Source organism: Chenopodium quinoa, unplaced genomic scaffold (genome assembly GCF_001683475.1).
Source record: "Chenopodium quinoa cultivar QQ74 unplaced genomic scaffold, ASM168347v1, whole genome shotgun sequence".
NCBI lineage: Eukaryota > Viridiplantae > Streptophyta > Magnoliopsida > Caryophyllales > Amaranthaceae > Chenopodium > Chenopodium quinoa.
Genome location: NW_018742656.1, coordinates 628002 through 651804, shown reverse-complemented (window position 1 = coordinate 651804; position 23803 = coordinate 628002). Strand labels below are relative to the sequence as shown.

At 34.3% G+C, this 23803-nt stretch overlaps 1 protein-coding gene across 1 annotated transcript; it reads left to right on the top strand.

The window, feature by feature from the left end:
* Positions 1-2326: 2326 nt before the first annotated feature.
* On the top strand, positions 2327-22620 carry LOC110722241 (truncated transcription factor CAULIFLOWER A-like). The gene is made up of 8 exons (XM_021901513.1): positions 2327-2756; positions 19091-19169; positions 19258-19322; positions 19404-19503; positions 21244-21285; positions 21372-21413; positions 21577-21686; positions 22203-22620. The coding sequence occupies exons 1-8, from the start codon at positions 2572-2574 to the stop codon at positions 22315-22317; spliced, it is 738 nt and encodes a 245-aa protein (XP_021757205.1). The 5' UTR covers positions 2327-2571; the 3' UTR covers positions 22318-22620.
* The last annotated feature ends 1183 nt before the right edge of the window (positions 22621-23803 follow it).

The window sequence follows — 23803 nt, the reverse complement described above, 5'->3', positions numbered from 1 at the left end:
TTATTTTCTACTCTTAAAAGTCATATCAATACTAATGCAGCATGTGCAGATACTATCATTATAATTTTTGTACAAAAAATTAAAATTTCAAAGACTTCCTTTTTTTTAAAATCAAGTCTAAGGGCCTGTTCTCATTGACTGAACTAAGCTGAACTGAACTGAACTGAGCTGAGCTGAACTGAGCTGAACTGAAATGAATATTTTATAAGAGAAGGAAATTAGGAACTGAACTGAACTGAGCTAAACTGAACTGAATTGAACTGAATTTCAACGTAAAAGAACAGGCCCTAAGTGTCACTAATCTTGACATTGATAGAAATACATATAAAATTAAATTTATATTTATTTTTAGTATTATGAGTTTAATTTTTTTTATAAAATTCAATGCAATAACTCTTTATAAAAATTTAATAATAATCGTGCATTGCACGGGACTTAAACTAATTTCCACTATAATTAGTACACATTACATAAACATATGAACTATAGTAAAAATTGTCTTTACATCTATGTATCGCACAATCTTCATTATATATACTAACCAAATTCCTTGGTCTTCTTTCAGAGTCCTACTCTGACTCTTTAGTTTTAGCAATGAAACAATTACTTCGTATATAATATCAAAAGTTTCAATCTTTGAAAAGCATACCTATATATGAAAATAATTTACCCAAGTAACAACCCGTGCAATGACGAGCCAAAAGGCTAGTTAATTATTAAAGGCGAAACCAAAAGAGACACTTGGTCGCAATATAATAAAAAAATCCCCTCTAATAATACTTGCTTTTAAAAAAAATTATTCTTACTATAAAAAAGGATTGTATCAAGATTATACAGTTGCTTTACTTAGATTATAAACTAGAATTTCCAAAATATTAAATTGTTTATTATTTTATATGACGTTATTTATTAATATATACAAAGTATATACTTAATACTATTAAATAATTGGTGTGTTGATCCTTAAAACCTCACGTTTGTATAATTTTTATTGTTGGTAAAATTATTGAATAGTTGTGCATGTATTGCACGGGGGTTTAACCTAGTCTGATTATAATAGGCGATAATCTGGCAGTCTTAAATGTCATTAAGAGGATGTGGCAAATCCCATGGGAGATGAACAACATCATATGTGACACGGAGGTAGCTTTGAATAATCTTGATTCTCACTCTGTTCACCAAGGTTGCAAGGAGACGAATATGGCGACAGACTACATGGTAAAAAAAAAAGGGGCACTAACACAAAAACTCTATTTTGGTCCTTTAAAAATTTTGTGCCTTCCCTCTCCCTTATCATTCAAAAGGATGTTTTAGATATTCCCAATTAAAGGGGCTAACATAGGTTTTCGTACTCATTTTTTTTTTTAAAAAAAGACATATCTATCAACCCTAATTTAAAAGTCCCACCGAACCCGATCAATCAGCCTAGTTATTCCTCATAATGACCTGGTTTCAACTTGAATCGACCCAGTGATCAATATTGAGTTTTCAGTTTACACAATTCAATTCTTTTTGTACATTTATTTTTAGGTCATCAACTCCGTGTGGTCGATTTTCTATTAATAATTTTGGAAACCCTATATGGATTACATTTGTATCAGATCAATACTTTTTTTGAATTTCGATACGTGCAATTCCTTCGATACCCGAGGATGCTCTTGTATTTTTTTGTACTACCTCCGTCCCCAAAAGAATAACCCATTTGGGTTGATTTCGCGGGTATTAATAAAGTTAAATAAAAATAAATAAAATAATTTTGCACAAATATTGTTGCAAATTGATGGATATTTTAATGATAACGAGTCATTCTTTTTGGAAATAAAATTAGGCCAAATAGGTCGTTGTTTCGAAGAGGAGGGGACTACAAAATTTTTGATACAACTCTAGCCTCAAAAAAAGAAAAAAAAAAAAAAAACCTACTGATTAGTCAGGATACTTATGAATCGACATGTGTAACCTTCAACTATTCCAAGTTTTTCCCCTTTTTTACCGTCTGCCTTAGATTCATTCTGGTGGGGTACAAAAAATAAGGGAAAAACCAAAATTCCCAACTCCCCAAAAATCCTTTATACTTCGTAGTTAATACGGAGTACTTGCTTACTTTTTTTTTTTTATTATCCTTTTTACTTTTTTAGAAGCCCATGTTATTAACGGACCCCCACCTTATTATTTTCATTTAAAGTAATAAAAACACAAAAAAAATCCAAATATCAAAAACCGTCCTATCCAATCAAAAGTCGACAACGCATTTGACGAAACCAGTCTGGTTTTATAAAACCACTCTTTTTTATCATCCAAATCTCAACTCTCTCTTTCATTACTCCCGTGTCTACCTTCCTGCCTCATATACTCCCTGCAGATTTATCTCTCCTTTAACATTACTACAAAATCATACTTGTTATATAACTAATTTTTTAGTATTATTATCATCTCTCTTTCTCCCTCGTCCCTTATTTTCTCTCTCCTTCCGCATGCCTTACCTATTATCATTAATATCAGCAAGTGATTGAGTGAGGGAGAAAGAGAGATTGTTGTACGGAAGGAGAGAGAAAATAAGAAAAACCCTCGGAAATGGGGAGGGGTAGGGTTCAGCTCAAGAGGATCGAGAACAAGATCAATCGACAAGTCACGTTCTCAAAGCGTCGGATTGGATTGCTGAAGAAGGCACATGAGATCTCCATACTCTGCGATGCCGATGTTGCTCTTATCATCTTCTCTACTAAAGGCAAGCTATTCGAGTACGCTTCTGATGCCTGGTATGTAATTTACCTACTTGTATATATTTATCATGATTGAAGCTGAGATTTTTTTTTTTTTTTTTTAAAGTGTTGAATTTTTGGGGTGCAATTCATTTGGTGTTTATTTAAATTATGAATATAAACTAAGTATAGAGGTGAGAGAAAGAGGATGAACGTGTGATTTTGTAGGGATCATGAACAGTATGGATTAGTTTCGTAAATTCTATGTAGATCAGGTGCTTTCTTCTGTTTAAACCTAAATTCTTCCATTTTTAGGCACCTACTTAGAGAATATAGGTTAAATTAATTTCATTTTAACAATTTCAAAGTTTCGAAGTTTGAACCTCAAATAGTAATATTGTATTACTCATATAATTTTTATTGAAAGAATTTATATTATTATTATTATTATTTTAAACAAATTAAACAAAAGTTATGTGTATAATATATATCAATCTATATGTTATTTTTATTATTTCATTTAATTCCCTATATAAAGGACGACAATGTGAAAACACATCTATTAATTTCTCTTAATATTAGCATACATAATTTTGCTTAACAATATTTCATATTACACAATTTAATATATAAAAAAATTGTGATGTACAAAGTACTCTATAGTGTTACTACTATATAATGAGCAGGGGTTAAAATTTGAACTTGAATTAAATAATATATATAAGTCCTTTCATTCACTATTAAGCACAATAGACATCATTACTTCTGTACCTTCATCTTGATCAAAATGGTTTTCTTAGATGTTAGAGCTACAAGAACAAATGGACTAAGTACGAGTAATTTGATTTGCTTTAATTTTGTTTTTGACCCCAATTTTTTCACTGTTCTTTTTAACTATTTTCAATATACAATTTGACTATATTAATACGTTTTAGTACATATGGAATACTATGAAACTATACAAAGTACATTGAAATGAATTTTAAATTTTATTTTCCACAAATGAAAGATACAAGAGACAATATGGTACATGCATTAAAAAAAAAAATTTGTACAAATTCAACAAAATCAATGTTTTTTTTTTTTTAAAAAAAAAGAATTATTTTTTTGGCTATTTTATGAAAAAGGTTTAAATTTGCAGTTTTGAATACAATATACAAATCAATTACACATTTACATCTTCTATACAAAAAAAGTCGATCCTAATAGTTTGGCTTTTTTAGGCAAAACCCATGCACTACAATTCAATCTTACAATAACACTACTACGTAAGAAATGGTAGTTACATGTTGTACGGAATACGAAGTGCTTTTTGGATTTTACCAAAAAAAAGTTGCAAATTTTTTAAAAATTCTTTTCCTTGACAATTGTACGGAGTACTTCATACTTTTTAATTTTTATTATTTACATCCCAAGATCTTGTATCCATATTTTTAAGAATCTCTTATTCTGTACACGTACTACATGTTCTATCATTTTTAAATTCGAATAAAATAATACGGAGTATAAATCATTTATAAATCCTTGTATAGCATTTTTAAATAGGTTTTTCTTTTTTTAAAAAAAAAAGGTTTTCTTTTAAATTTATTTATTTATTTATATTTATTTTTTTTACAAATTTTCAACTTTGGAATATATATATTTCCTCTAACACAATTTTTTTTATGGGATTCCTATGTCTCAAATTACATTGTGAAACTCAAAGGCTTGTTTTGCATCAGTTTTGGTTTTCAGTTTCCTATTTTTTTGAAAACCAAAAACCAAAAACAAGAAATAAGAAAAAGGTGTTTCCACTTTTCTGTTGTCATTTTTCAAAATTATCATGATTTTAATAAGTTCAAAAAATTTTGATTCATTATGGGGCATATATCATATACTTTAAAAAGCAAAAAACCAAAAAACACAAAACCACAGTAATGCCAAACGAACCCTTATATTTTGCATTTGATAACTTTTATACAATAGTATGTCAATATCCTGAAAATCATGTAAAATTAGTGATCTTTCTTCATTTATCTCCTTCACTTTGGTCCTGGCCAAATAAATATATATAGCCACACCTATCTCCACCACTATCACATGCAAGGTTGGATAGCAAGACTAGGATCTTTTACCAAAATGGTTAATTTTACAAAAGTATTTACCAAAACGGCTAATTATAAATATTAATTCTCAAATTAGATAATTTATTAACTTGGAAGGAATTTATCTATTTCTTATATTCCTTTGAAATGGTTTGGTTCACTTTACTAGCTGTAATGGTAGGTCGTTTTCCTATCAAATGTCAAAATTGCCTTTCTTCTCTTGTTGTTTCCCTTGATATCTAACCTCTACATACCATTATACTCGTTAGCACTTTGCACTCAAGAACCCCATATGACTATATATGATGATAAGCTCTCACTCTCGCTCAATAAGAATTTGGAAGAGTAGAATATTAGTGATGATAGCTAAATAATCTACATAATCATCTCAATAATCTACATAATCATCTCAAAGTATAAGTTATGGAGGTTGAAAAAACATTCATCCTGTAAAATCTTAGCTCATTCAATAAAAAGATTATTCTGTTTTTTTAGATGCAGAATGCAAAGATTATTCTGATGTATTGTAAATTTGTTATGAATTCGCTCTTAAGAGGAAGAGTTATCAATCATTCATCATAACTTAATCCATAAATATATTTTAAATTACCTTACATACAAACCTATTACGGAATACGGAGTATCTCTTAAGATTATCTATTTTATTTTTATATTATATCCACAATTATACCATCAAATAACATACGAACGAAGGAGCTTTGAAAAATCTCATGCGTTATTAGCACGTTATAAGTTAACTAGTTTGTTAATTAAGTGGGAGTTGTATATTATATTTATAATTGATTTCTAGACGAAGGTGATACATCCGGGTGTATCGTACACCCAGCTAAGTAAATAACCCCAAGGTTAATTCTTACTCTTCATTTGATGATTAAATGAAAAACAATCATCAAAATGAGTATAAAATACCCATGGGTGTACGACTGTACGGTACATCTGGGTGTATATAATAATCTCTCCTAATTTAATACACACTTGATTAGTTTTTTTTTTTTTTTTTAAAGAATTATGTCGCTTTATATTAGCCAATTGTAATATGCACGCACGTTTGCATACACTAATCTTTGTCTTACAAAATGCAATTTTTTTTTTAATTAGTTCTTGGACTCGGGCGATATCTCGGATTATTACATGAAACTAGCTGATTATTAATATACATTGTAATTTATGATTTAATTTTCTTTGAATGAATATATTTCTTTTTCATTTTTATAACATGTTTGATAATTAGCTTAGATGACTAAATAGTCAATTTTGACTGAGTTCAAATCCTCTTATCTTCCTATTTTTTTAAAATCTCCTTTTAATATATGAGTAGATATATGATCAATATTTTCATTGGTGACCAATCTAAGTATATTATGCACTGGACCTTTAAGTAGCTTTAAATTAGAAAAAAAAAAAGAAAAAAAAAAGTCCATCAATAAGTAGCAAATTAGCCTTGGGTGCATCTAGATCTACTCACACCAAATGTTGCGGATATGTATATCCTAGTTGAGATATTAAAAATAATGTTGTTGCAAATTGTTTGTGCATTGAAATCTATTCAATGGTTACAACAAAATTGTAGCTATTGTAATTAGTTTTAATATTGGCATATTATCCATTCATCAAATTTACTTTAATATTTAATATGAAATGAAATTGATGTGGATCTCTCAAGACTCTCACAAGACTCGCAAAAGGATAGTACTCTAATTCTCGCAAAAATAGAGGGTCTCTTCCTAGTCGCAACTAGAAAATGATCACAAGTCGCAACAAGTGATGTTTTTTATCGATTAATAATCAAACAAGAAACGCTCAAAGGATTAATTCCCAAAATAATACTCTCTCATTCTTAAACTATTATTGATATACACCAATATTTATAGGGTGACAAATCGTACAGAGATAAGATAGGAAACTAATAATTATATCCTAAAATTACATAAATATTAAGAATCTAATCCTAATATATCAACTACTAAATCTATCCTAACATATATAAATAAATATCCTAATGGCTAAAACTCTTAAACCCTAAAAATTCAAAAATCCTAATAATTAATACTAATAAATAGATAGCGCAGGCTTTTTTAAAATTCCGTGAATTTTCAAGAATACCCATATTGATCTATTGCTCCCGCATTAGAAATTAAAAAAAAAAATCTTGATTACAAGTTAAAAAAAAAAGTTAAAAAAAATTACAGTTTATAAAGCAAAATTTTTGAAGTTTGCCATTGATGTATATTCTTGCAATTTCCACGTTCAAATTATTCTTCCATCTCCATTAAAAATCAACATTTGATTATAATTTAATTACCAATAAACCTATTTACCGCATTATAAAATACAAAGCCTATAAATTTTGCATCAATTATATATATATATATATATATATATATATATATAGACTAGCTTTATCCCCATGCAATGCACATATTTATAAAGTATGATATCATAATAGTCAATTGAAATTAAATAAATTAGGTAACACCTTTTTTTTTCAAATTTAAATTTAATAATGTCTATCCCTTAAATTTTTTTTTTTAAAAAAAAGAGCATTTTGGAGGGATTTTTCATAAAATCATGCCAAGTGTCCTTCCATTGATTACTTTAGTATATAATATAGATAGATAGATGAATCATCCTCCATTAAAGAAAACCAGAAAAAGTGAGGAAAAGAATAAGATTAAAAAAAAAAAAACTGCAAAGTTTGTTTCTAACTTTCAATAAACCAATCAATTGACATTAACGATGAAAACAATAACATATATAGAAAATTTCATCCTTTGACCTAATTTTCTGGTATTAAAAAAGTTGACTTTTATATTTTTATAACCGTATTTTATAGTCAACCAATGGATGGATATGATGAATGTTATTAATCGAAGGGTTGTTTTTCACTTAGTTACAATAACCACAATTTTATTGTAGTCATTTGAAAACTGTCCTTAAATGTATGTTACATGTAAATGTGTAAAACAAAATAAAGTACACCTTAAAAAAAAAAAAAAAGAGTAAAGTGCTTGTAAGTTGTAATTGTTGAAAACAAAGTAATAAGTTGTATTAATTTGAGAACTAAAAGCTTCATAAGTTTGGAATTATTGCATGAGTTGTATTAAATAAATCAACAACTTAGCTTTCACAATAACCCTATATATTAAGGAAGCTACTAGTTAATGCCTATCCCATCATCGGATTTTTAAATTAATACATGGTTAAGTAAATAAAAATTAGACAATTTATATAATTGGATCATCAATTGCTATTTTTTTTAATAAAATGATCAACTTAGGGTCTGTTCATATTTACTTAATTTCAGTTCATTTCAGTTCAGTTCAGCTTCAATCAGTTCAGTTCAGCTTCAATCAATTCAGTTCAGTTCAGTTTAGCTCCTAATTTCCCTTTCTCATAAAATATTCATTTCAGCTCAATTCAGTTCAGTTCAGTTCAGTTCAACTCAGTTCAGTAAATGTGAACAGGCCCTTAGGAAAACCTGTGTACTTAATATAATACAACATCTTATCAAAGAAAATGTATAAGAATACAATTAGAAGAAATACATTTAGGAGTATTCAATTATTGAGAAGTAGTAGATGGTAAAAAAAAAAAAAATAACAATTTTAATTCATAAAAGATTTTGAGAATACATATATAATACTCGTAAAGTATTTTCAAGATAAACAAATACGGTTGCAAGAGGGAACAATTAAGTATAACATTTATAGATATATAAATGGGGTGAAAGTTCGGTTTGTGGTTTGGATAATAGCCAAAATAAAATCCAATAATCCGAATTAATTCGGTTTTGGATTTCTCAAACAGAATTAAGATTCGGTCCAATTTAAATCAAACTGAATTAATTCGGTTTTGCTAATTACTCCATCCGTTTTTAAATACTTGCTCCATTTCTCCATGCGCGGAGTTTTAGGAGAAATTAGAGAAAATAATAAAATACGAAGGTAGTGGGGTGGGTGAAAGAATAAAAAAATTATATAAAGTAAAAGTAGTAGAGAGAATTAGAGGAGAGATAATATGAAATTAATAAAATATGTTTTATGTTAGGTCCACTAGGTAAGAGAAATTAATTAAATATTGTAAAAGCTTTCTAAATAAGGAAATGGAGCAAGTATTTAAAAACGGCCGAAAAAGGAAAGTGGAGCAAGTATTTAAAAATGGAAGGAGTACAATCCAATCCAAATCGAAATTTATTAAATTCTTTCGCAACATTCAAACCCGAAACCCGTTTTCATCTAAAAAATTCCTACTATTGTTGAACCTTTTCCTGTTAATTACATTCTTTGTGAGAGAGTGAGATATTGAGAAAGGAGAATTGAGAATTAGAGTTTTGGTTTTTTATTATTATTATTTTTTTTATACATGAAAGGAGAAAGAAGTTGAGATACTTTGTAAAAGAAAATAGGCTTAAGGTAATAGATCAAAATTTCGGTTTGTAATTCGGTTTTCAGATTTTAAACCCCAAACTGAATCCAAACCGTAATCCATATTTTTTTTTAATTTTTCCAAACCGTTTCAATTCGAATTTTAAATAAATCCAACTCAAATTACTAATTCGGTTTGGTTTTTGCATGGTTCGGTTCAGTTTTAATCTGAATTACTTTCACCCCTATATAAAGGTCTACTTCCATTTTGTATTATGTGCAAAAAAAAAAAAAAAAAAAAAAAAAAAACCAACTTGATATAGACTTATAGTAAAATGTGTTTTTGAGTGTTATATGTAGAGAGAAAGATAAAAATGCATGTGATGATGAGAGTGTCAATTTTTAGTTAAAGTTGCAATTATATGAAACAGAGGTAGCATATGTTTTGAAAGTCTTGGAAACATACCAAAGTATATTTAATAGAGACTATAAAACAAAGACGGATAAAGTGAGAAGAGTGTGATGGTAAAATTAATTTGTCGAACTTTTCAAAACATTAAAAATGAAAAGTGAATCGAGATTTAAAAAACAGAAGCAGTATGCTTTAATTTTATTAGCATGCGGGTCAAAGTCAATGCTTTTATAGTGTGAAAGTCAAATAGGACTATAATCAGGGTAGTATTCAATAAAATACAATTTTGGTCAATTAAAAGAAACAGTTAGTAAAATTAATAATCAATTAGTGAAAATCAGGACCCATTGTAGAATAAAAACAAGAATAATGAATTAATTAATTCAATTATTGAAAATTTAGGATATGTTTTCTTCACCTTATTTGTTAAACTGAAATTATGTTTTACTGAATTAAACTTAATTTTACTGATTAAAACTTATTTTTAATTCTATTTTATTTGTTCTTTAAAGTAACTGAGTTTTACATAACTAAAATTATTTTTGCAGAAATTATTTTTTACTCCATCCGTATTTTAATAAGTGTTCACTTACTAGATGTGATCATGTTTTTAATAAGTGTTACACTTTCTTCTTTTGCAAAAAGCTCCATTTTAAAGTTATTCCTTTCTCTTTTCATTGTCCCCACTCAAGTCTACTACTAATTTTTTTTAATTATCTTTTTCCGCTCACATACATTACTTTTCAATAAATTATTGACTCCACTATATTTCTTTTACAATTTGTTAATAGTTTAACTACCTCCACTTATATATATGCTGTTAAATTACTTAAAACTATGTGTCGCTCAAAAAGTAACACTTATTAAAACATGAAGGAAGTACTTGATGTTTAGGGTAAAAATTACCCATGACAAATGGACCAATCCGGACCTGCCACGTGTCCACCACGTGGGCCAATCAGCGTCCGCCATTTGTCACCCTAAGAGGTCCAACATGGACTAATCAGGCCACGCCACGTGGCCTCCCATATGCCAAATAGGCAAAATGGCCACCAAGGCCCAAAGTCCGAGAGAAGCCCAATTTGCCCTGGTTAACCTAAACCTAAAATTGGCACGCTTCTCAAGACTATAAATACTTAATTGATCCTCATTAAAGGGGATTCAGCAGAATGACTCTCACCTAGAGAAAACCAAAACACATTGATCACTCCTCCCCTAGAGGAACCAGATCTCCCACCTTTACTTTCCGCATTTATCACTCCTCAAACAAGTACTAAGTTGACCGTTGGAGGCGGAGCTCCCACCACAAGGAGTCTCTGTTGTTTTGCAGGTACAGGCGCAAGGATACCAGTCCCGGAATTGTAACTCTCCCGCAGGACATCAGAAAACCTCGAAACATTTTGGTGCCGTCTGTGGGGAGAGTACTTTCGAGATGGTATCACAGTCTGTACCGGTTCTAAGTGAGAAGCGTTCCATGGACGACCCCCTGGTCCAGTCAGACTAGGATACCGACGAAGAATATGAAGTTGAGACTCACACGGCCCCTGACGGGTCCCTCAGAGCTCGACGCACCCGTCCCATCGAAAGGAGGGAACGGGGAGACTACCTGGCTAAATCTAGTAAACCAGCCGGCCCGTCGCCTGATCATCAACAGGCGGCCGAGGGATCTGCCCCTATAACCAGGAATGAACTCATGGCCCTCATGAGTAGTTTCAAAGGAGAGATCCAAGACTTGATCAATAGAAGGGTGCCTGTTCCTGCAAAGGAACAGTCGGCCAGAAGACCCTCCCAATCTGGGAGGAAGAACCTGCAAAGGATCGGGAGGCGACTACTCACCCTAGACCTAAGGGGAGAGAGGCACCAGTGATCGACCTAACAAAGTACCGCTTCCCTTCTCTAGGGAAGAGGAAGCCCATCCGCCTTATTCAACTGGATGGATCAAGGAAAACATACTCTGATGCTCGAATGAAAATCGAGCAAAAGAAGAATCACCAACTGTCAGAGTCGGCCACTACTACCGATTTTCAAGACAGTCTTCATAATACCTCCATGAGGTATACCCAATCAAATTACGAGAGCCAGATAGGCGGCACCTCCCGTCGGTCTCGATCCCATAAAAACTAGTCGGCCCCGCATGTGCCACAAACGCCATACGGCCGAATAACAGGAGTCGGATGGTCAAGCTTGTAGGCTATTATTATTATCAAATCATTATTATGATTTTGAATTAAAAAAAAAAAAAAGAAAAAAAAAGGGCGACTTGTTTCTTTAAATCTGTTGAGTGGGGCTATGCTACTTGCAACGAAAGCCAACTAATTTCACACTCCAATACACCATAAACGCCATCACTAATTCCCAAGTATTTGCTATGCTTTATGAGCTGGTCCACTCAATTTGGGGATGATGTCAGGCGGCAAAGCTCCACTAGTTTATTAACTATTTTATTAATTAGTGGAACAAGCTTGTCCATTATCTATTCGTCTTTCATTTTCTATATAGAGAAGCTAACTTACTTGCATTATGAGAAAAGACAAGTGTAAAGTTAGATGGGAAAGCAGCTCACTTGTGTATCCTAAGCGGCACCTAGGCATCGTTCCTCAAGCTATCAAGCAAGAGGCAGCCAACCATGTTAAAGCATGCGACCTTCACAACAAACGCAACAAGTGTACGTATAGCTTGGTTGGTTAAATTTAAACAACTAGCATCAAGTGTACGTATAGCATCAAGTATAAGGTGTTTGACAACACGGCCGCAAAACAGCCAGCCTAATCCGAGCCATCAAACAGCCGGTGATAAATGAGGATAGCCTTGAGAAAGCTAGATGAATTTGAAGAAATGGCGTTTGTGTAACACTCCTAAAGCCGATTGCGGTACGACGCTAACAAACAAGTCCTCGTAACCATGAAAGAAGCCGACATGCTCCACATGTAACCTCAAGCTAAGTGATTCTTGAATCTCGAAGTATCATGGGCAAACAGCAGAATATCAAACGGCACTCCAAGAACAAGCGACTCTAAATGCCGAGTCGAATGATTTCGTGTGTATGTACAAAGTAGGCGGCTGTATGTATGTAGGGGAAGCACTGTACCACCGGCTGTTAAGCCATCAAGAGAAGCTAACAAACCCCCCTTTCTCTCATACAAGCAGCAGCATCATACCATCAATAACCATTATGGTGATTAATACAAGCGACAAGCGTATGATTGAGTGTGTACCGTTCACACTTAGTGTATGAAGACCATCTAGATATGGCGATGGGCGAGTAAACTCACCTTGTGGGAGCAGCCAGATGCCGGCACTCTTTAATGAACAGCGGCTAATATATAATTGGCAAGAACGCTATGAGGACAGCCGACACATCATGGCAAAATAAACCGGCCTTATCACCAATTGTATCACTTGCCTAGCTTACCAACTAAATTGCTGAGAGTCGATGGCGTTCAGCCCAGCCCCAGCCAGGCGCATGTGTTAAGTACACCGACTCACCTAAAACAGTCGGCACTTGGTTGAAAAGGCATGAGCTTAAACTCAAACTCAAGTAAAATGCAAGTAAAATGTTGAACTCAAACTCTCGGTTGCCGGCTGCGCACCTTGGTTATTAATGGTGTCCGAAACCGTTTAACACCAAAAAGTTCCTTGTTTGAGAATGTGCAAGACGATATCTCAATGTCAAACTTCAAGCTAGCTGTAATAAAGCAGCATATGCGAGAACGAGAGAATGTTATGCATGGCTGGATACGCAAGATGGGTATGGACGCCTGAATTTGAGAAGTCGTTTGTAAATTTTCAGAATAGGCGGCCCTCATTGCCAGTCCACCATTGAGGCGCCCGCACAAGCCAAGTCGGCCTTAGGCTACAGCCGGCATTAGTGGTTGAGCACAGAGATGCACCTAGCTAGTCAAGCCTTTGGCTGTTTAACTACACCTAGTGTCCTCGCTAAACTAATGAAAGCAGGCGTCAAAATACAAGGCTCCCAACTGCCTCAATACAGCCAGCTTTATGACACCTATGCTTGAACAACCGGCTCCTAGGCATCGTTCCTCAAAGCCAGCAGGCGGCAGCCGGCCCCAACCCAGCCACTAAGCACCCGGCCTGCCAGCTCTAAACAGCCGGCTGTTACACGAAAGAAATTATCATCAAGAAAATTATCATGGGTACGAGTACAACTAGAATCATTATGCTAAGCCCAACATCATCATGATCATGCATCGTGATTTTGAAGCTGAGAAGATTGGATGTCTTGCCAAATGAAAGCAAGCGGCATGCCGAATGTCTGGTGGTATGATTATCATGGTTTCGTAGCCTTGGTTTAGGCGACCTCAATCATTATTATGATAAAAAAAAAAAGTATAAGATGCCCTAAAAAATGTTGCCTAAGGTTATTAAACCAGGCAACATAGGCGGCACTCTATTGAAGACCATCTTTCTTCGTGGATTACCTCCACTTGTTTGCATGACAGTCTATCAGGCAAGAAAAGCGGCATGAATACTAGCCGGCCCCCTATACGACGAAGTCTCGTAGCTATGAAAGCAGTCGACCCTCATTAATTTCACTAAGGGGCTAAAGACCGGCGGCAAATGTGTAGGCCGAGCAGCGAGGTCGCAAACCACATTAACAAGTTTAGCACGACCACCTGTCCCCATTCGAAGAAAGTAGAGTCATCAATCCTCCATGGAAGGGAGCTAAGTGATCTATCTACTCTAACACTTGAAATTATTTCAATACTTGATACTAATTCAGAAGGGCATGCCGCCTGTACCTTTACAGTCGGCTACTCTCCATTGATTATATCACTATATCATCAGAGGGGCATGCCGATGTACCTTTACAGTCGGCTACTCTCCATTGAGTATAGCAGCGGTACCTCTATAGTCGGCTACTCTCTGCTTTGATTACTTTACTCTATCACTAGAGGGGCATGCCGTCTGGACATATAGTCGGCTACTCTCCATAGAAGAGGGCCGACTGGTTCCAAAGCACACAGCCACCCCCCTTATACTTAGCTAAAAAAGATTAGGGCCAGGCCGACCATGTGCCTAAACAAGCGGCTGCCCTCTTCTTACTTAGCACCTACGTTCGCCAAGAACTAACCAAGGCCACAGGCCCGATGATCAGCCCAGGCGCCAAGCCAACTGATCCAATTTTTAAACTAATACGACCTGTCCCAACATCATAGCAGGCGTCCGACGGCATCCCTCCGGATGAAATTTGTCGCAGAGAGCAGCTCCCTTTTGGGTGGAACATTGCTCTATAAACTAATTACACGGCACCTATACGACTGTCCCCAAGGGCAACCACGTAGCCGTTTTTGAGACAAGGATAACTCTATCACTAACCAAACCAGTGGTAGTAGTTGACATCTGAGTCGGATGACCCCCTGTATTACTTGGGATAAATTCAGGGGGTACCTCTTGAGTTAATAGCCAACAAACATTGGCGAATCAAAAGGTTCAGCCGGCCTCCGCCTCCTGGTACCTTTACTACTCAAGCAGGAGTGACGGCGACTGAGTAACACCAAAGTCAACTAATAGGCACTCCCTCAAACTTGGTATGGAACCTAAAAGGTTTGAGTAGACCGCCTGTTTTTTGGCAAACAGGGGCACTCAAACCCCTATTCCTACTAGGTAACCACTCCTTGGGCTAATAGCCAACAAACATTGGCGAATCAAGGGGATCAGCCGGCCTCCGCCGTCTGGTACCTCTACTACTCAAGCTAGAGAGTGACGGAGACTGAGTAACTCCCATGTTAACTCATAGTCACTATCTCAAACTTAGTATGGAGCCTAAAAGGTATGAGTCGCCCGCCTGTTTTTAGCAAACAGGGGCTCTCAACCACTACTCCTGCTAGGTTAACAACCTTTGAGTTAATAGCCAAGAAAAAACTTGGCGAATCAAGGGGACTATCCGGCCCCCGCCGCCTGGTTTCCCTACCACTCAAACAAAATAGGCAGTGATTGACTAACCGCAAGGTTAACCAGTCGCCCTCCTTAGTACGGAACCTAAAAGGTATGAGGAGTCCGCCTGTTTTTTGGTAAACAGAGGTACTCGACCACTATTCTTACGAGGTTGGCTATACTTAAAGCTGCCGTCTGTAACCCAACAGGCGTAGCTACTTTGGTTGGACGTCCTGTCTGACGCCTGCTTCTATGCAGCCACCAAAGCAGACGACCAGCCATCCCCCAACGAAATAAACTAAGTACCAAACTTAGTATATTGAATCAAAAGAGGCCAATGGCCGAATAATGCTAAACGCTTACCCCTTATGCAATAGTTGACAATCCACCTGATCAGGGGCTATCTGCATAGTGGGGCAAAGAATCGGCATTTGTCTAGTTCGGCGGCAATCATTATTATGATTGATTAACTTTGAAAATGTCATACCGCCCAAGGTATCAAAATTTTCTAAGTTAATCAAGTCCATCTCCCATTAGAACTAGACAAGATGCCGACCTAGCAAAGCTTCGAGGGTCTAACTTTCGAAAGGAGCAATCCCTCCTGGAAAGAGAAATTACTCCTTCCGAGGGGCAAATGTTTAGGGTAAAAATTACCCATGACAAATGGACCAATCCGGACCTGCCACGTGTCCACCACGTGGGCCAATCAGCGTCCGCCATTTGTCACCCTAAGAGGTCCAACATGGACTAATCAGGCCACGCCACGTGGCCTCCCATATGCCAAATAGGCAAAATGGCCACCAAGGCCCAAAGTCCGAGAGAAGCCCAATTTGCCCTGGTTAACCTAAACCTAAAATTGGCACGCTTCTCAAGACTATAAATACTTAATTAATCCTCATTAAAGGGGATTCAGCAGAATGACTCTCACCTAGAGAAAACCAAAACACATTGATCACTCCTCCCCTAGAGGAACCAGATCTCCCACCTTTACTTTCCGCATTTATCACTCCTCAAACAAGTACTAAGTTGACCGTTGGAGGCGGAGCTCCCACCACAAGAAGTCTCCGTTGTTTTGCAGGTACAGGCGCAAGGATACCAGTCCTGGAATTGTAACTCTCCCGCAGGACATCAGAAAACCCCGAAACACTTGATATTTACGAAGTATTTTTTAAGGTGAAGAGAACATGCCAGAATTTTAATTAATCGATAGAGTAATTCTAAGTGAAAATATTTGAGTAATACAAATAATACCTACATTTTCGTTTATTACCGAGCTTTATTTTTATTTTTATTTATTTATTTTATGTGCGGTTGGTCACAATCGTGCGACGTTTGTAAAACGCGAACTAAGCCCAACATAGTAACCCCTATTGTAGTAACAAAATAACCGTATATTACATTTATTGAGTAACCATTAAATAACAAAGTAACCCTACTATAACACTGGCAGCGTAACCCTTATATATATTATTAACTAAGTAATCCCTATAGGTATAATAGTATAACCCATTTAACACTAATCGAGTAACCCCTATAACACTAACTGAGTTATCCGATGATAGTCAACCACAGATAAAAGTTAGTGAAAAAAATTCACATAGTCGACGACAGATAAAATAGTGAAAAAAATTCAGATGGACATAGAAAAGGGGAGATAATTGGTACTAAAATCCACTTTCCAATTGTAAATAAGTACATTAAAACATTTTTTCATTAATAAGTCGAAACTTTAATTTTCTTATAATATGGATTTTATTTATTTATCGTTTTTGTAAGAAATCAATGAGTTAGTTAAAAAAAAATGAGTTAGTTAAAATTTAATACAATAAAGTTGATACATCCATAATATATAATCAACTTAAATTTTCTCAAAAAAAAAACAAAAAAAAAAACTGATCAGCTTAAATTATTATTATTAATTTTTTATATCATAAAATTTAGTTAAAGTTAATGTAAATCTCCATATATAACTATGCTTAATGAAATAACCTTGTTAAAATAAAAATTTATACCCAATCAAAATATATAATGATCAAGGTCATTTCATTTTCATCTCTAGTACAACTGTTAAGCCTTAAAGTAAGACCGATTTCATTTTCACGGTCGTTTAATGATAAGTCTTTTTTTTTTTTTTTTTTTTTTTTTTTTTTTTTTTTTTTTGGGAAAACTGTAATGATAAGTCTTAATCATGGTTCTATTGTGTCAAAAAAATAAAATAAATAAATAAAAGAGAGAGAAAGACCATAGTTGTAAATCCGATTTCAATGTAAAACAATAGTAACATACAGCTAAAATTGGAGTACAAAAGATCATTTCTCAGAAAAAATTGAAGTTACAAGATGTTAAACTCAAATTTTGACTGATCAAATTATCCTATCTGCATACTCTAAATTGGGGTTCCAAGACTCAAGTAGTGCAACTCAAAGTACAAAAGATCATTTCTCAGCTCCCTACAGTCATCCTTATCACGTTTAAAATATATTTCCTCGATTTATTAAATTAAACACTTTCCTTTTTATACTCATCATTTAGCGATTTCAGTCATCAATAATTAAAAATAATAAACATAAATGACTTTTCACATAGCACAAAATATGTTTAACAAAATCCTACATGATTGTGTTTTTTTCTTATGTACTTCGTATATACCGCCAATAATAAAGAAAGTTAAGCTAAATATTGAATAATACAAAAGTAAAAACTTTACAATTAGAATTTTGTTTTTAATAATACAAAATTGTCACTATTTAATCTTAGATCTTACAAATTAATATAGTTCATAGACTACAATTAGAATTGAATGTTAATGCCATTATTTGAATGTTAATGCCATTATTTCAAAGAAAGACCGGATCTTTGTGATGAAGATCTTGAATATTGATAGCAGAACATAGTTGCAATATCAAACTAATAAAAAAATTATATTAATTAAAATTTATATTTCACTTAAACTTAAGCATCATCAAGGCCAATAACTTGACTTAGTTTAATTAGCTTAATAAGTATTTCTTCAAAAAAAAAAAAAAAAAAAACCTTAATATGTATATCTAACATGATCAAAGTATCGATGAAGTCTTAATCTAGTGACAAACAGTGAGGGCCTATGTACAATAGGTCGCATATTAGAATCCCTCTCCCTTAGTTGTACTTTGTATTGCCCTCTTTTGCACCCTATCAAGAAATATTTGATGTACATAAATGGGCTTAATTATATTGTAATTAAGTGTAATCAGCTTTTGTAATTATTGGGCTAAGTCTAATAGTACTACATTTTATATAACCTTCAAACTGAATACAATCAAGGAAACAGTTTTCCTAACACTTAAAAATGAGACTTCGCTTTGACAGTTTGACATGTAATCCTTTTTTTTTTTTAAATCTATATGAGCAATCCAAGCCTATAATCACATTGCATAACATACTGTGAATACATATATAGAGCAAGCGAGTCAAAAAATACAAACAACAAATTAGCAACAATTGGGATATAAGTTTTGATATCAGATGATTAAACTGGACTATAAGTTTTGATATCATTCAAATGGTTTTTGGATGTCAAGTATATCTCTTTTAAGTTGTTGACCTGGTCTGTGTTGGTGTTTCACCTAAGAGCAGCATGGAGAAGATCCTCGAGCGCTACGAAAGATACTCATATGCAGAAAGACAGCTTACTGCTCCTGATCCTGATTCCCATGTATGGAAGTTACCTTGTTCCAAACATAATAGTTGAGATTTCACATATAAATGGGCTTCAGATGATAAATCATGCTTACTACTTTTAGGTAAGCTGGACTCTGGAGCATGCAAAGCTCAAGGCTAGGCTTGAGATTCTGCAGAAAAATCACAGGTAATAAGTTTTCAGAACAAATGCTGCTCTATGGAGAAACCATCCTATCGTCGAAAAGTTCATGCCTTTTTATCTTTGCAGGCATTACATGGGAGAAGAACTTGATACCTTGAACCTGAAGGAACTTCAAAATTTAGAGCATCAGCTTGACAGCGCTCTTAAACACATCAGGTCAAAGAAGGTATTTTACAGCAGCATTAGCTTATCTTCTGAGCTAACTTAGTTACCTCTTTCGTTCTTTGTATCAATCTGATGGTATATCAATTTATAGTCAAATTTGATATGTTATATATCTTAGACCTGAGGCCTATGATCATTATTTTGGATATGCTTTGTGCAGAGAATTCAACACTCGCTTTATACTTTGGTCATTTTTAGGGACATTTGACTTTAAATAATAGGTCGCATTTGACTTTAAATAATAGGTCGCATTTGACTTTAAATAATAGGTCGCATTTGACTTTAATGGTTAAAACATACTAATTTTGACCGTAGATTTGGTAGATTTGATGAACCATACTGCCATACCGGCATTGGCCAAAAAAAATTGGAGTGTATTAATCTTTTGTAAACTGAATAGTTAGAAACAAGGCTGATTGCATCTAGGCCTTCCCAAATCCTGCCTCGGCGAAAACAGTATTGGGTTGTTGTTATGCCTGCCTAACCTAAATCATTTCGTGAACAAAATGTGTCTTTTCTCCTCTAAGTTTGGATTTATTTATGTAAGAGTAATAAGAATGAATAAATAATCCATGTTCAAGAAGTTTCTAAACAACATGCATATCTATATCTTTTTATCATCAATTAGATATAGTCTCTAACTTCTACAAAACCAACTGATAGAGAATTAGGGATTTACAAACGTAAATATGGAAAAAGATTGAGCATATATAGAGTTGGCATAGTGGTCGTTTGGACTAGGTCTAAAATGGAGTAATTTAATTACGTAGAACATCATATTCAGATGATGAATCATTTTGTTCAATTTTAGTCCAGTCACAATTAGGGGTGAGCAAAAAATCAGGGTACCCTGAATCGGAACCGGAACCTGTTAGGAACCTCAGGTTCCGGAACCGAAACCTGTACAAGAGGTTCCGGTTCCGGGTAGCAAACTGGAGAATCTGTTGTAACAGATTCTGGTTTAGGTTCTCAATTTTTTGGAATCATAACCTGTAGGATACCCTGTACCTGATAAAAGTATCACTTAATTTCAAATTATACACTAATTCTTACTCAACTTTTAAATAATAAATATCAAAATTACAATTATAAAAATATATATATTAAATTTGTTAGACAACTACTATTAGTTTGTCTTATTTGCAAGTTGCAAACATTATAAATTAGTGACCAACCAGTTTTTTATTAAAAAATCCGCGAAAAAGTTAGTGAGTATATTATAATACAGGGTACCCTGAATCAAAACCGAAACCTGTAGGTTTCGGTTCCGGTTCCCAATTTCCAGTTCCGGTTCCGGTTCCAGTTCCCATTTTGAGGAACCTGTTGCAACAGGTTCCGGTTCCGGTTCCTGTAATTTTTACAGAGTACCCTATTATGCTCACCCCTAGTCACAATTATTTGGGTCTTGGATTGTTATGTTCAAATCTTTGTGAGCATATTCTTTGAATAAAAATTGGTGATACTGAGTTATTTTTGGATTGGTTTGGATCACTTTTGGTTTAGATCATAGTCTAGTGATGACCTAATTACATCATACTTCGTACTAATCAAATAAGCTAACAAATTTGTTCATCTTTGCATAAGAAACTATTGTACTCCATTGTAATTGCTTGAATTAGAATTTCCAAGACTATCTCAACATTTTTTTTCTCCTTGCATAAGAAAATATTGTACTCCATTGTAATTGCTTGGTTAGAGAAGATATAAGCAAATAAGCTAACAAATTTGTTCATCTTTGCAGAATCAACTCATGCATGAGTCAATTTCTCAGCTTCAGAAGAAGGTATGCAGCCCTAGACAAAGCATATAATCGCGAAAATAAATTCCAAAAAATTGTAGTATCCTAATAACTTCATTTTAAAACGACAGGACAAAGCCTTACAGGATCACAACAACTTGCTAACCAAGAAGGTATTATATCATGATTCATGAACCAATTCAATTTTAGGACTTCAAATTAGAAGTTCTCTCTTTTTCATACCTTAAAAAAAATGTTCAATCTTAAGTTCTTGTAACCTTTCTTTTGATATGTTGCGTTGCTAAAGATGAACAATGTATACTAAACTAAAAATAGGTGAAGGAGAGAGAGAAGGCGTTGGCTCAGCAGCCTGAACCGGATCAGCATAAACATGACAATAACTCATCTGTGCTCATGTCTCAGGCTTTGCCCTCAATGAATATAGGGTCAGTCCTCAATGACCTATTGTGTTAATTTCTGCTATTTTCTCTATTATTAATGTATCCTTTTAAAGTCAAATTATGAAATTTAGCAACGCACACTTTTTCACACTTGTATCAGTTACATGTAGTTTTCATGTCAAATTCCGAATTTAGAGGAAAAAAATGGTGTGCTAGTAGAAAAGCTTGATCATATGGTGTATTGGAGTGTCACACGTTGTGTAGGAATATGATGGAAAATGTTTGGTTGACCTTTGAGGACGATGCCAACCCTAGTGGGAACGACATGATAGAACTTTAAAGCAATAGTTTAGGGAAAGGATTTTGATGGGGTTATAATTATCTTTAAATGAGCTATAAATCAATGACAATGTAGCTAGGGTAACTAGCCAACCCTAGTTTAATTTTGATTTGTTTCAAAAGTCCTTAATGTGTGTTCCTACCGCGATTATTATGATGTTGTACAGGTATATGATTGCTTCTTTATCCATAAACTGAATGTATTTAATGCTTGAAATGCAGACCAGGGACAGGCAGAAGTGCTATAGAAGACGATCAAGCAACACAGCCACCAACGCGAAGCAACAACTCTACCCTTATTCCATCCTGGATGCTCAACCACATGCCTGACCAGTAAAAGCAGAAAGATGATTATCTTCGAGTTTAGACATCAGGGAAACAAGTTAAGATAATGCTGCATCTGTGCACTTTGTATAATAGTATTGGCTAGAAATGTTGTTGATGTATAAAGGTAAAACAAAGATGGTTAGGTAATGTTTTGTATCTTTTCGGTTTTTGCTGAAACTGCAATGGAAGACTTCAGTGAGTATCTCTGAATTCCATGGGTTTGGGAGAAATGGATGCAGCATAAAATAAAGGTATTCAGTTGATGTACATAATATCTGCTTTAGGCTAATTTTTTTCATCTGTTTGTTTTGTATATTTTCGGTTTGTTTATTTGTTTGGTTTTTTTTTTTTTTTTTTTCACATCAATGCATCTTGCATCAAAAAAAGATTAGTGGTCATTTTATTATATTGTAGACGTAGAAGGAAAAGAAAAATAACAGGAAATCCGGAAAAATTTTGACTAAAGAAAACTAGGAAAATGTGGGGACTAACTAGCTAGCTATTGGTTTGGATGATGTTTGAGTTTGGTTTATGAACGAATGTGCTTTGATATACAAAGACATTTTGTACAGCAGAAAACCCAGATTTTTTTTTTTTTTTTTTTTTTTTTTGAAGGAAGCATAAAACCAAGATGATTACATTTAAGATGGATTCTCATTTAACTCGTGTTCAATTATCTTTCCACTAGTTGCGAGTACGTCTAGCTTGTGAGTTCTGACCCACACAACTTGTATCAGAACTGGAGAACAAACGCGATCATATGCCTAGTGTGGTTTATAGTGTAGCTCCGATTTATCTTGTCTTATAGCTACAGCATAGGAGGAAGAACACTGCTGACAAGGAACATCTGCTTTGCCTGGAAGGCACACAAAAGACGCGACAGAGAGTAGCTAAGTGAAGCAACATGAAAGGTGGGAGGAGATGAAGGCTGGAGGAGAGCAGAATAGGGAAAATTGGGTTTGTTGTGGTCTTGTGGAAATGGTGCTATGCCATGGATAGATAACTGTTTGTTGCTCACTTATTTACCTAGCATTATCATAAGGAAATTTTCACTTTTGCTACCACTCAAATACCCCTGTTTCACTTTTGCTACCCATTTAAAATTTTATTTTATTTTGCTACCACCTAAAACCACATAATTTAAAATTCACTACCACGTTAGGATCCGTTAAGTTTATTAAAAAAAATTTAAAAAAAACACAAAAACTCAGCCACCCTCATGACCTCATCTACCCAGCCCCTCCCGTCAACCACCCTCTCCACTGCCGGTGGCCGGCGCCCAAAGCTTCGACCAGCGATCCCACCCCACTCCCTTTCCCCCACCTACACAGCCAACCCCCCTTTCCTTTTCCCCTTCTTGCTGTCTAAACCTAACCCCAAACCAGAAACCATCGACCTTGACCTCCCCATTTTCCCCACCGGAACGACCCCCTCTCCATTCCCATCACCGGAATTGAACCGCCTCTCCTTCCCCTATCCTTTTCGGCCACCCTTAG

Bases quoted from the DNA above. Each gene is read 5' to 3' on its own strand.
- LOC110722241 (XM_021901513.1), top strand. From the start codon at position 2,572: ATGGGGAGGGGTAGGGTTCAGCTCAAGAGGATCGAGAACAAGATCAAT. The intron at 19,170-19,257 runs GTATGGAAGTTA...TACTACTTTTAG, and splicing joins CTCCTGATCCTGATTCCCAT to GTAAGCTGGACTCTGGAGCA. The intron at 21,414-21,576 runs GTATTATATCAT...AACTAAAAATAG, and splicing joins ACAACTTGCTAACCAAGAAG to GTGAAGGAGAGAGAGAAGGC.